This window comes from Carya illinoinensis, chromosome 6 (assembly GCF_018687715.1).
Source record: "Carya illinoinensis cultivar Pawnee chromosome 6, C.illinoinensisPawnee_v1, whole genome shotgun sequence".
Classification (NCBI taxonomy): domain Eukaryota; kingdom Viridiplantae; phylum Streptophyta; class Magnoliopsida; order Fagales; family Juglandaceae; genus Carya; species Carya illinoinensis.
This window is the reverse complement of record NC_056757.1, coordinates 25795624-25809843: the sequence shown is the minus strand read 5'-3', so window position 1 is coordinate 25809843 and position 14220 is coordinate 25795624. Positions and strand designations below refer to the sequence as shown.

General features: G+C 32.5%; 1 protein-coding gene and 1 long non-coding RNA gene across 2 annotated transcripts; one reads left to right on the top strand and one right to left on the bottom strand.

Moving 5' to 3' along the window:
- The first annotated feature begins 354 nt into the window (after nt 1-354).
- Nucleotides 355-1646, top strand: LOC122314149 (zinc finger protein 5-like). Its single transcript, XM_043129562.1, has one exon. It carries the CDS (start codon nt 495-497, stop codon nt 1308-1310), a length of 816 nt encoding a protein of 271 aa, XP_042985496.1. The 5' UTR covers nt 355-494; the 3' UTR covers nt 1311-1646.
- A 7524-nt stretch (nt 1647-9170) lies between these two features.
- Nucleotides 9171-14166, bottom strand: LOC122313135. The gene is made up of 3 exons (XR_006243299.1): nt 14026-14166; nt 9507-9608; nt 9171-9307 (listed from the first exon to the last, which is right to left on the bottom strand). It is a non-coding gene; the product is annotated as an uncharacterized LOC122313135 (long non-coding RNA).
- Nucleotides 14167-14220: the final 54 nt, after the last annotated feature.

Sequence of the window (14220 nt, the reverse complement as noted above, 5' to 3'; positions counted from 1 at the left end):
CTATTTATAGATATTTTAATATATTATTAGTATCCAAATGAGACCGCCTTAATCTTTGATAAGGTAAATTAGTTAATTTGACGTGCATGTAAGAAATTAATAGGTTAATTTTAAAGATATTATATATTATATATAGCTTTGTTTCTGAACAAAAGCTAAAGCCAAATTAGCATATTGCATTAACATTGTAAAAACATTTGTGATGAAGACAACGGCAATATTAACAACAATAAACAAATAAGAATAATAGTAATAATTAATAATATCAATATCGGATTAGATGGCTTCCCCTGATCTGACTCTCTTTTATGTCTTTTTTTTATTGACCCTTATGCTTGAGCCATCCATGATTATTAAACTACTACTCAGGATGCAGTATTGCATCGCTGGAAACCATAGATTTTACTATAAAAGGAAGAGTAGCCAAGCCAAGCCAAACAACCATCTTTAAGTTTGAAAAGATATCGATCGAACCTTTTCAATTAATTAGAGCGATGGCAAAGGGTGAGTCTAATCCATCATCTCCCACATGGGATGCAGAAAATGGATATTCTGCTTCTTGTGCTGAGAAGAAACTCAAATTATTTGGCTTTGATCTGAAGCCATATTATAAGATCAAGAACGAGAGCAATCTGAAAGGCCATGCGGATGGAGATTATGAGAGTGTAAACTCATCTTCAACATCAGCTTCATCTGGAAGAGATCAGAAACCAGCTTCCAAGGAGGGAAGTTTAGCAGCCGGGGCCCCTGCAGATGACAATAGAAGATTTGAGTGCCAATATTGTTTCAAGGAATTCGCAAATTCGCAGGCATTGGGAGGCCATCAAAATGCCCATAAGAAGGAGAGGATGAAGAAGAAGAGGTTACAGCTTCAAGCGAGGAAGGCCAGCAGTATCAACTGTTACCTACAACCTCTGAAAAACAACCTGCTGCATGGTTTTGCATCCAACGGTCCTATACCTTTGATTTACAGTAGTACTCCCCCATCTTGTACTACTCGTGATCATAATCAGTTCAAATTCTATGATGAATCTCAGATTTGTTTCAATCCCTTTGATGATCATCAAGATACCCAGCATCTTAGAACTGGGTCAAGGTTATCAAAGTGGTATACTGTACCTGCTGCTCACATATCTTTCCAACAAGATTCACGTTCCTTCAGTTTAACACATAGTACTGACAGATCCGGAGAGAACAGGGATGCAGTTGTCTTTAAGCGGCCTTCTTCTCCTTTACCCCCTTCCCCGAAGAGTTTTAAATCTCTGGATCTACAATTAGGTCTAGGCATTCAATCAAATATAGGAAGCTAGCTCCTTTAGAAGTGTCTTATAAAATATGCCAATTTATATACACAGTATATTTATGTATAGGTTTTTAGTGCCATGCATGTCTTCTCCAGTGGCTTGGATTCTTTGAAATCTTTCATGTAAGTACTACAAAACCATAGATATGAAACATCGTGATCAGTTATGGCTAGCTGCTTATTATTATCTCAGCATGAATGTCAAACCAAGAAACATACATGATGAGATTTACTTTGTTTTGCTGACTACTTTATGATCTGCTGTATACTTTATTAGATGTGATCGTGTCGAAGTAGGACTGGCTATGTACGAATTAAGATGTTCTTGTTCTATAAAGTACAATACTCCTGGAATTTAGAATTAATTTTTATTTTTTGTGAAGAAGGGGTCAGCAATGAATAATTTGCAAACTGACAGATAGCCCAGCAAAACTACTTTCCAACCCATTTTTTGTCTTTCGGTCAAGACCACGTTTTTCCTGTCCGTTGGTAAGTTGCAACATCATGAACCAAACACCAGGACTTCAAATCCCAGGCTAATATATTAAAGGATTTTCTCTAAACTCTTCTTGCATTGGGTGTGTATATATATATATACACACACACACAAATATATAGCTAGGAATTATCTGGGTTTGATTAATATAAGACTACGGCCTGCATGCTTCATGCATCTTATTAATTATTTAGTATATTAATTAATTAATTAAATTAATTAATTATGATTAAAAAAGATGGAGGATCTTACGTTTACCAACTCATTTAACAATTGAAGTTCACGGATCTCTTTCTTTAACAGCAATATTGATTAACAATTTCTTTGGAAAAAAAAAAATATATATATATATATATATATATATAAATAAGGTGTTTGTTGAATTGTTAATCTTGATGAATCATATATAAGTCGAGCTGATCATCATGATGACGGCTTTAAACATTAAGTTTAATTGGTCAATCGCTTTAATTTGTAGTACTTAATTTCTTGATGGATTGGGTTAATTAAGATTTATATGGAGAAGATCGAACCTTATTAACATTCTTAATTTAATAATTAGTATGTATAGTACTAAAGATCATCAAGAGATCTGCGCCGGCCAGCCATTCGGGTATATATATATAATATTGTTTAATATTTGAGAAGAAAATCTGAATGTTTAGGGTCCGATCGATCTTTGTTCTTACAAGTTAATTATTTGTTTAATTGCATGCATGCATTCAAGATTAATATATATATAGTACTTACAGCTAGATAACAAATGTACGTTGTTTGATCATTTGTTCATTTGTAGTCTTAGTCTTAATTCTTTTATTTTCCAGAGTTTTCTAATATGCACGTTTTGATAGTTACCTACTCTATATATATATGTAGTATGATATCATGTATGACTTTAATTTTTAGCCAGTCTTCTTTCATTTTCCAGAGTTTTCTAATTTGTTTTGGTTGTTACCTAATATATATATATATATATATATATATATGTTGCACGACATCATGTATTAATTTCACACGACTATATATTGTCAATATTTGTGGGGTGTTGGAGAACTATGAGATCTGATCATGTTCAAATCAATATCTTCTAGATCATTGATTTTATAACATCTTATAAATATTTGTTTTATTTTCGCAAACCTCAATTCTCATATATACAAGGAAAACATCTCCTCAAGTTGTTATCCGAACTTATAAACAGCCTCAAGTGGTAGAGAGAATGAAATATCAAATGGATTTTATAATATTTATTGTTGCCACGTATGTATTGTAAATATCTAGACAGCTTTAAATGAATAATAAATAATGCAGGACTCAATTGATGTATTTATCTCTCTTCTACATGTTGATGTGTGATATATATAAGCGGCGCCAACCCAATCTCATTATTAATAATGTAGCTATTTCCCAAATTGTCTGAGATGATGTTTGTTGGGATATCCCCTTCCCCCATCATTTGTATTATCCTTTAATTTATTTAATTATATTTTAATTTTGTTGATAAAAAAATAAAAATAATATTAAAAAAAAAAAGAGGAGTAAAACCATTAATTAATTATGGACATAGGCATGCATTGTAACATGATCGAACCAACGAAAGTCTTCGATCGTCAATTTCTTCTCTATTTTCTTATTTATTTTCATTCTCTATCACTAAACAAAATCTTTCAGGATATGATCAAAGCCGTCAGCTTATGGCTAGCTAGGCTTCGATCCTAATTAATAATTTATTGCTGTTTACTTTATTCTCTTTATTTTATTCCCTCCTCCGGCCAACAGCTAGCACCTCTCTTACAGTAAACAACACTTTGTCTTGAATCTTATGCTTTCCAAGCATTCTCAAACTTCAAAAAATATATAAACTCACCAAGAGTACCCACTCACACGACCCTAGAAAATGGTGGAATAGAAGTAAACTTCGAAGAAGTACTGCTAACTTGTTGTGTCGATATGATCTTTCTCTCACTTAAGATTCTTGAATTCAGATAAAGATTTAAGAAAATCTTTCCTCTTAAAACTGCTTAGACATGTGGGATTCTGGTTGAGAATACTAAATAATTAAGAATATATATAAAACCTAGACAATGATATACAAGGAGAAAAATATTGAATCAAGAGGTCATGTCAGCTTTGGTACAGTTATCACTCTAAAATGAATCACATTTTAAATTTATGTATATGCCTACCGGAAACTTGCAATATTTGTGCATGGAAGGGAGTTTAATCCTCTTCCGGGGCATGTCAGGCCATTCTATGGGCCTGGACTTTAACTCAATCCGATAATCCTTGAATCAAGATCATGACTCATTTAAAATCTATAAGGGGTTAATATTAAAGAATAACTACTCAATAGCTTTAGGAGAAAGCTATCGACTTATCCGAAATAAGCTAAGTCCTAATATCTCGTGGCTTGAGTCTCAAACAATGGATTAAATAGTTATCAAATGAAACAAAAAGCATCATGGGTTCTATTTATATCACCCATGTATGACAACGATCCCTATCTGAATCGATTGCTAGAGAGATCTCCATTATATTTATTGACTTAAACATAAGAGACATTCCATTCAACCCCCAAGTCTCATTACTTTTTGGTTGCAATTGATCGCTTGTGTGAAGCTATAAAACACATCCACGACAATGCTAGTTATAAGTAATCTCATAACTATTTGCTATCTATTATCATGAAAATAATGATACATCCCCTAACCTAGAAATAAGTATCATCCAATGATTATGATAATAAAATAATTATGTCATATAATATCAAATCACATCAATTTCTTTATTTATTTTTGTAAATTGAAGCATTTCTCCTCAAAATATGAAGTGGAAATTTAGATGGAACTTTTTACGAGTTATCCTATAATAAGATTTGAAATAATGGAAGTATCTTATATTTATTACAATAGCAATGAGAAAAGAAAAGGAAAAAAAAAAAAAAAAGACTATGCATGCCTCATGAAGTCACGTGATGGAGTTCTAGGCTTCTAGCTTGCACTTGCATATACAAAGGCCGGACCTTTGGATTAGCTCATTCAGGTAGTGGAGCCGAGCCCGTTGATTTCGGCAATTGGACTTTGAGCCCATTAGTTTATGAGATGGACCTCAATTGGGGTCTGTCGGCCAGTGATCTATCATAAACTATTAATAATAATTATAAAACAAAAATTCTATTAATTAGCTTTTGATCATTATTATTATTATTATTATTTCATTATTTCTGATGTAGTGTTTAATAATGAATAATATTTCTTGAATAATAATTACATTTTGTTAGATCTTCCAAAAATAATAATAAGTTATAAGTGAGTCTTTTTTTCTCAACAAAATAATATTTTAATTAAAAGAAATAATATTTATAATTATAGAGTGCACAAACATTTCGCTCTCTTTTTAAAAAAAAGAGTAAATATAAGAGTCATATTAAAAAATTAACTTTATCAGTGGTAGATCCCACTCTTTTTTAAAAGAAGTGCACATCACTTACACAATTCATAACTGTATCTAACATTACTCTTGAATTGAAATCATAGAAAGACATCATTAATTAGAACAATTGAAATAACAAAAGGTATCATTCAGTTGTAATATGTTCCAAGATGCCACTTTCGAGCTTCAAGGAGCTCATTTCACAAGATTAGAAGATTTTTTTTTTATCTATAAACTTTGGTAATTTGTCAAGATTTTAAAGTGCAAAGGACAAGAATGAATCTTTCTAATAGTTGTAGAAAGATTAGCATTCAACAAAATAGACGGACGGGATGATCCATTGTCAATGTTCTAATAGGAGAATCACATTCAAGAATTATATTTTATAACCCTAATTTGTATCAAGAGGAACATTTTCTTGATATTATCGGTGTAGAGAACGAGGCGTTATGACCTATGTTTTAGGCATTTTACTCGAAATGAATAGTATGTTGATGTAAATTATGATGCATTATAGTCAATGTATTTTTTAAGTGATAATCGACAAATGAAATAACCAAAACACCTACAAATTGGTTACTATTCGATGAAATGCCTAGGATCTTTGTCCATGCCATAAAGGCACATTGTAGAAGGTTAATAGGCAAGAGTAATACTAGTACTATACCCCTTAGAGCAATGCTACTTATAGTCTTTATTTAGAGACTGCAATACAAATATAGACAATTTTATCTTTAAAATATTTTAAAATTACTAAATTGTCTTTCCTAAAATGATTTTTTTCTCTTTTAATAAAGAGTCTGCACATGCAGTCCCTAAATGGGGACTGCAAATAGAATTTCTTCCTTATTTATATTATTCTTTTTTTTTTCTTTTGACGTGGGATCATAATATAGTGCCATGTGGCTTATTAAAAATAATTAGAAATACATTTTCAAAACAAAATCGTGTCCGAAAACACAAAAAGATGAAGACTAAAACTCTATATTCCCTCTACCCTTTTATGTTTGTGTTAGTGTCGAAAAATCACACAATAGACAGGAATGGGAGAAAAAGTCATTCTCGGCCTACGACGATGGTTTGGGCCTTGATTGGTATGGTTTGGAGCCCCCAACAGCAGTTTGGTGCAGTTATACAATGTCCCTATTTACATCCATGACTAGGAAATAAATGTAGAAAAAATAAAAGAGGTGGAGACACACACATGTATGTGCTTCAACGTAATGTCTAATGTCTACGTGCTGTTTGGGGGGATCTACTAGTACTATAATATAATTATTTTACAGTCTCTCATAAATCTCTCATCCTCACTGTACAATGGAGATTATGAATATATTTTCTGGTGGAGATCTTCTCTCTAGAGCTCTCATCGCAAGATTGAAAAAGCTAAAGGAGAAATTGTAGTAGTAGTCTAGAAGAAATCCCCTAAAATCGTCTAGTCCCTTTCCTTTTTATCTGTTGCCTCTTGTTCATTTATGTCACATCTACTCTCATTTATGTTCTATCTCATCTTTTCCCCTAACACACTATCCTTTCTCAATCTTTTGTCCCCTGAAGAAGAAATTGTAGTAATAGTCTGGAAGAAGTCCTGAATGAGAAATTGTAGTAGCAGTCTGGAAGAACCCATGAAGTCATCTAGTCCCCTTCATCTTATTCAGTTGCCTCTTGTTCTTTTATGTCATATCCACTCTCCTTTATACCATATCTCATCTTTTCTCTTCCTTCCTCGATCTTTTGTCCACTTCTTTGTTTTCTCTTTCTTCCATCTTGATAAGACCCCCCAATCTTGGATTAGGCTTGAAAAGCCACTTTGAACTTGGGATATTTTATCTCCTCCTTTTTGTGTTTTTAATTTTTTTTTAATAAACTATATTGCACCACATATGAGGTGCTACATCAAGAAGGTAAAATAACTTATATAAATTAGGATGCATAATAACATTTTGCTATAGAGTTTAAACCAACATGAATTGATTGGCTATGCAGCCACCAAAGTCTGCCATAAGCAACAACTGCAAAAAGGAAGAAACCATTAGGAGCCAAACCTTAAAAAACATGAAAATATAAGAGCCAGGAAATCCCGTTAAAGTGGCAAAAGAAAAAGATTACAAAAAAAGACAAAGATTGACAGTTTCTTGAACAAAACACCCTACCTAATCTTCCAAATAAATAGTATAAAACGTGGATGACCAATGCATGAATGCTTATGTTGATCACTTATCCAACCCAAAAAAGAGGTTCCAAAAGAAAAGGAGGAAAAAATAAAAAACCTATAGCCTTCATAATTAAAGCGAGTACACAACTTTTACAAAAATAATATTTATAGTTATAGAGTCTTATATTCCTTTTGAATAAAGTGAATAAGCCTAAGATCCACAAAAAATTAATTTTTTAATTGTGGACTCTATTTTTTAAAATTAGAGTGTAGGGCTTAAACAAAGCATGATTATATCTACCATTACTCTTTACAGATTACAATAATATTTCATTCTCATTTCCTTCTGACACCTAACAAAGAATGAGTAGCAGATGAAAATTGAAAAGAGGTCCTGCAATAAAAGAGAGATGATTTTTACAAATCTAAAATAGACAAACACCTCAAAACCTTTAGTAAAAAAATGGATTCCACCTAAAACAATTGTAAAAAAAATTATTATTTATTAGTGTGACTCATTTTATACAAAAGATTTGTACAAGACTTATAAATGAACTTGTACTTCATATTATTCGCAATAAAATAACCTCAAAATAAGAAACATATTCGAAGGCTTATGAGGCTGGCCTAAATCCCAACAAAGGTGGAGTCCTAAGTAGGCCTGTCCATTCGGGTTCCAACCCGGAAATCCGGGTAGACTCAAACCGGAACCCGGATTTCAAATCCGGGCCGGAACTCAGACCGGGTTAGCCCGGGTCAGAAACGGGCCGGAATCTGGATGAATCCGGATTTTGAAAAACCCGGATTCCGGGTTCCGGATTGAACCCGGGTCTTTTTTTTTTCTTTTTTTTTAATAAAAAAAAACCCCATATAAAAGCCTAAATGTATCCAAGAATAAATTTTTTAACAAGGGCCGGAACCTGGGTCTGATTTTTTTTATAAAAAACAAGAATAAATTTGATTGTGCACTTTAGAGGTTGAAAAATATCAACTCCTATATCAAAGTTCCACTTAATTTGCCTAGCAATAAAAATGCATGTAAAACTAAAAAAAACGACAAAAAGAGAGTGGATTTTATTAGAATTACACAAAATAGCACACCTCGAGACCCACAGCATCACTTTTTTCCAATTCCTTCCAAATACAATTATCATATATTTCTAAGACTCTTTGAATTGGAGAACCAGCTTCCAAGTAACAAAGAGCTACATGCCACCAATTATGTGTCAGCCTGGAGATGAAAGATTATTAGGACCTCCAAGAAAGTGAGAAAGAGATTAAATTCATGTAAAGTATTGTGCAGATAAATTAATATGCATACATAAATGAAGAACAAGAACTCCAAGAAGATGAGCATCTTTCCATGAACTGTATTGCTTATTCAAATCGGCACTCATACTGTAGAACATGGCACAGCTGCATAAAATTCATATCAATATCAATAATGTAGGTGCTGGTAAATAGTAAATCCTTCTTACTGCAAGAACTTATTGGTAGTAATACAAACTGCCAATCTAATTATTCTGAATCATACTTTCGTAAGGTTCATGATCAAATCTTGGAACCACGCTTACATACATTATCAATGTCCTCCTAACTCATCATAGCTTTTATTTCCCAATATAGAGAGCATTGAAGTGAGTATCAAACCACAATCCATCTAAAATACTCAATATTCTAATATTATATATCAAAAATCCAATTTTAAAATTGAAGTAAAAAGCTTGAGAACTGGAGGATAAAAATCCTTTAAATGCACTGAAGTAATTTAACTCACGGCATGTTGTGCCCAGTAATCTTGCACATTGATCTCAAATTCCTTTTTTGCAGCTTTCTCAGCATCTGCCATTTGGTTAAGCTCCAGCAAAGGAAAAGCAAGCATGCCATATATGAAATTTTCTTCTTGATTTTTGGGTAGAACCTGTTCAATTTACAAATTGTACAGGACCAAATTGACATGAGATAACTAATGTTCACAACCTCAAGTTAACATGTGTTCAGCCACATCAAATATCAAGTCCCGTAAATACTTTGTCAACTTTGCTCTCCATACATGTGCAAAAATAATAAAATGGAAAAGGCTCTTTTAAAATTTTTCAAGAAATAACAAAAAAAGGCACCAGTTGAACAAGATTCAAGGACAGATCAGGTCGACCCATGTAAAAGGATAGCACTTGGGCCCTCTTCAATGAAATGAGATCTCTTGGAAAATCTTTTATTATCTGCAAAAAGTGAGAAATTGCACTGATAAAGCTTGTGCATACACTAAAGAGTGAACCTAAAGCAAATCGCAATTGGAGGTTGGGGCTCCTATCAATTAGTTTACCATAGAGTATAATCCCAACACGTCAACAGCATTGATAATTTCTTAAATATAAAAACCTTGTGCACAAACCATGGAATGTCTAAAAAGCATAATCATGAACAAAGACTGAATGTTAAATCGTTAAACCAATTGTTGGAAAGATTAAGTTTATGAACCCATAATTCATAAGTTTCATATATAACCTGTGACGCCCCCAAATTCCGTTTGGGATCGGATGGACATTTGAAGCGTCGAGACATGCAACACAAGGTTACCTGCCCCCGTTCATGACATATAAGATGCAATATTCCTAACATGCATCTAACAATATGCAATATTCGCAGCGGATAAATTTTTTCTTTAGCAATACTATGCACCAAATTGAAAATATCTCAAATGCTTAAAACATACTTCATACATAAAAATCCATTGAACAACTAAGATCACAACACTAGTCCAAAATGGTTATGATCCAAAAAGTAGTAGAGATGCAACTCAATCGTACAAGTAGTAATTTACGTTAATTACTATATCAACATTTATGTCGCACCGTCATTTAGTCAACTGTGTCTAGTTGATCAGCTCCTGATTCTCCTTCAGGTCCTGTAACAAGATCTACCATTCGGGGGGAATGGTAGTTGGGATTACCAAAGTGAGATTTGATTACAAATCTCAGTAAGTTAACAAAAAACTTCCACACAAGCTAATGATGCATGGATGACAGTAAAAGCATAAATGCATAATCAAATTCATAAGTAATTAAAGCATAACTTGGAGTACAACATAGCATAATTGACATAACTTAAATTGAAACATGAACTGAACTTGACTTGACATGAACTTGATCTGAAACTTGACTTAACATGAACTTGCTTTGAAACTTGAATTAACATGAAAAATACATACTCCACAGTTGTTGTGGCCCCATGTATTTTACGTGTAAATACATACTCCACAGTTGTTGTGGCCCCATGTATTCTACGCAAACTTGACTTAATATGAAAAATACATACTCCACAGTTGTTGTGGCCCCATGTATTATACGTATAAATACATACTCCACAATTGTTGTGGCCCCATGTATTCTACACAAACTTGATTTAACATGAAAAATATATACTCCACAGTTGTTGTGGCCCCATGTATTCTACGTGTAAATACATACTCCACAGTTGTTGTGGCCCCATGTATTCTACGCATCACAATTGTAGTTAAATACATACTCCACAGTTGTTGTGGCCCCATATATTCTACACAAACATAATGTACTCAAGATGAAACGTGACTGGAATACAAAAGGACTGAAGCCCTGACGTAACATAATGTGACTTGAACATAACTTGAAATACATGACCAACTTGAGATAGAAACATTTCGTAACATGGCATAATATATAATAGACAACATATTTAACATGGCATATTTGCAACAGTGAATATTACATGACTTGACATACATGTAATAGATGGCATACTTAGCATGACGTACTTGTAATGTACAGTAATACATAATAGAATATATTATGTAACAGATAAAAATTGATGATAGAATAAATTCTGTATAATAGACAATTACGTGATAACTTGGCATGGCATGACATATATGATAACACACATACATACACTGTAGTTCTTTTACTTAGCACACATACACAGTAGACTGCTAGTAAGTTAAAAGCTAACTTACCTCGATCTCCGCGTTTCTTATAAAACTTTAAGTGCGATCACGAGGAACTGTAATTAGTGATTCTAAAAGTTAGAACTAAATCACTAATAATTTGAAATATGGAAAATACTAACTTAAAGAGTAAAATTTTCATTTTACTCTCTACATGTGGGAAAATGACCGTTTTACCCATAACTTAAGGATTTTGCATACTAACTCCAAAAGTTTCCAAAATTTACATTCCTCATGTAAATTTTGTCCTAAACTTAAATATCAACTCAAAAAAATTTAAAACAAAACACAACTATGGAAAACACACTATGGCCGAAACATCCATAGGCCATTTCCCTTGATTTTTTTGTTGCAATTCTTTTCAACTTCAAAACTCATGCTTAAACCAAAATTTTACAACAAACATCTTCCAATCCTAAGTTCAAAACCATACTTAAAACATCCATTTAGAAAAAGCTAATAATCAACACCAAACTTTTTTTGTAAAAAGATTCAAGCACTTGAATCACAAGTTTTGACCTTAAATCAAAACATCTCCAAGAGTTTCAAAAATCAAATCTTACTTCTAACATATTCATAATATTATCCTAACATCAACCATGCTTTAAATCATCAAACCAAAGTCACCAAAATCACAAAATAACATTTGGAGTTTTTGGTTTTACACTTAGTCCAAAAACAGAAACTTTTTCCTCAACTAGTTTTGATAAATCTCTTGATCTATGACTTATAAATATATGATCTTCAAACCAAACCATCACATGGTTTAAAAAGATGTCCTAAAACATATATAAGCTTCTAATTCAAGATCACATGGTTAGAAATTAACCAAAACATAAATTTAGCCAAGAATATCCACACTTTGGCTTATTTGAATATCTCTTTGCATAAAATTTCATATCTTTGAAACTAACATCAAATATCTTCAAAATAATAATATAACATGTATATAAGATGTTTAGGATCCTCCAATAAAATTATCAAATTCATTAGAATAGGTTTAGACCACCAAAGAGTTAAACTTTCTCAAAACAGAAACTGTTTTTCCTCTTCCAGTTTCTAAGTTTCTAAATCTAAGAAAATCTTTCATCAAAACCTTTAATCATGCAAAAATCCTCAACCAATAGTCATATATACATGTTAACAATACTCCATAAAAATTTCGGACCAATATCTATCCATTAGCTTGGTCAAAAACTCCAAAATATAACATATTCTCCAGTTTATCTCCCAGAATGACCTTTCTATAGTTTACACAATATTTGACTGACCAAATGATCTTCAAATGGGGCAAATAAGATATCCATGTAAACTAGACTAAAAAAGAAACAACTTATATGAAGGATACTTTATGATAAAACACTTAAAAAAGCTTCGAAATGGGTGTACAAAAGACCTCCTAAAAGCTGTCTGAGAGAGAGTGTTTGATATTCTTTCAATGGAAAGTGTAAATGAAGATAATTTCGTGGGGAGAGGTGGCTGGAGATACTTATGGATGAGATATGGAAGAGATGAGGCTGGAGTTGAGAGTTGAGTGTAGTTTTCTCCTACCCAAAAAAAATCTATAAATGATTATCTTATAATATTCTATCCAATAATATCTAAAAAAAATCAACTTAAGATATTTTTATCTAATAATATCTATCAACTCAAAATATTTTTACCCAATAATATTCACAAAAATTACTTCAAGATATTTCTTTTTATCCAATAATATCTACAGTTTTGAACAGACGTTTTGTCCGAAAATATGAAAAAATGTTATTGCACCATAAGACTTTAAATAATACTCCGAGTCTAATGGCACAAACCATAATACATTTTGACACTTCTAACTATCTCCAATAATCAAAAAATACATTTATGATACCATAGTAAATAATAACACTAACTATATAGTTAGACAAAAACTTATACGATTAATGGATTCGTGAAAACTTATGGGGTTTTCACGAGATTCCTAAGTTAATAGAAATTTCACAATTGAATTTCTACCGGGCTGTTACATAACCTCACTATAAGGGGCCTAGATTTGGTTATAGATTGTTTTAAATGCGTAACTCAGTTTATTAATGTTGTGACAGTTGCACTCAATCCCTCTTGAGTTACTTATCATTTTGGCAATGATGAAATGATAAAAATAGAATAATAACAAAATAGAACATAATTTCTTAAGTCTTCTCTGCTTTACTGTTCTTTTTTCTGAGATATTTAGGATGAAACTGATGTAATGAAATGCCCAGCAGACTCCAACGATCAAAACAAAAAATGAACCCTAGATTTGGGCATAAAACACAAAGAAATGAAAACAAAACAGACCCAAATCAACAAAGTAATAAAAGGAAAAAAAAAACCCTAAAAAAATGTTGCAGATCTGAACTTGAATAGATGCTATCACAGATCTGACCCTAAAAAACCCATACAAAAAAGGATACACACAGATCTGAACTACCTAAACATAAATGAACATTTCGAGCAAGAGAAATCACTAACGGCATACACATTTGCATATATCCAGAAAAATTGACAACAACAAACAACAAAGGTAACGACATACACACTTGCATATATCCAAAAAAAACGACAACAATAAACAACAAAGGTAATAAAACAAACCCAAATCAGAATAAAAAGGACCCAAATTGCAGAGAACAAACCTTGGGACGACATTTCAACTGGAGAAGGCTTTACTTCCTGGAGAAGGCCCCCACGACTGATGAGAGCGAGAGAGACTGAGGAAAGGATAAGTGGCGGCTAGGGTTTCACTCTTAGATGAGAGAGAGAGAGAGAGAGAGAGAGAGAGAGAGAGAGAGAGAGAAGGGGGGGCGGGATATGTAGCCGGGGTAAAAATA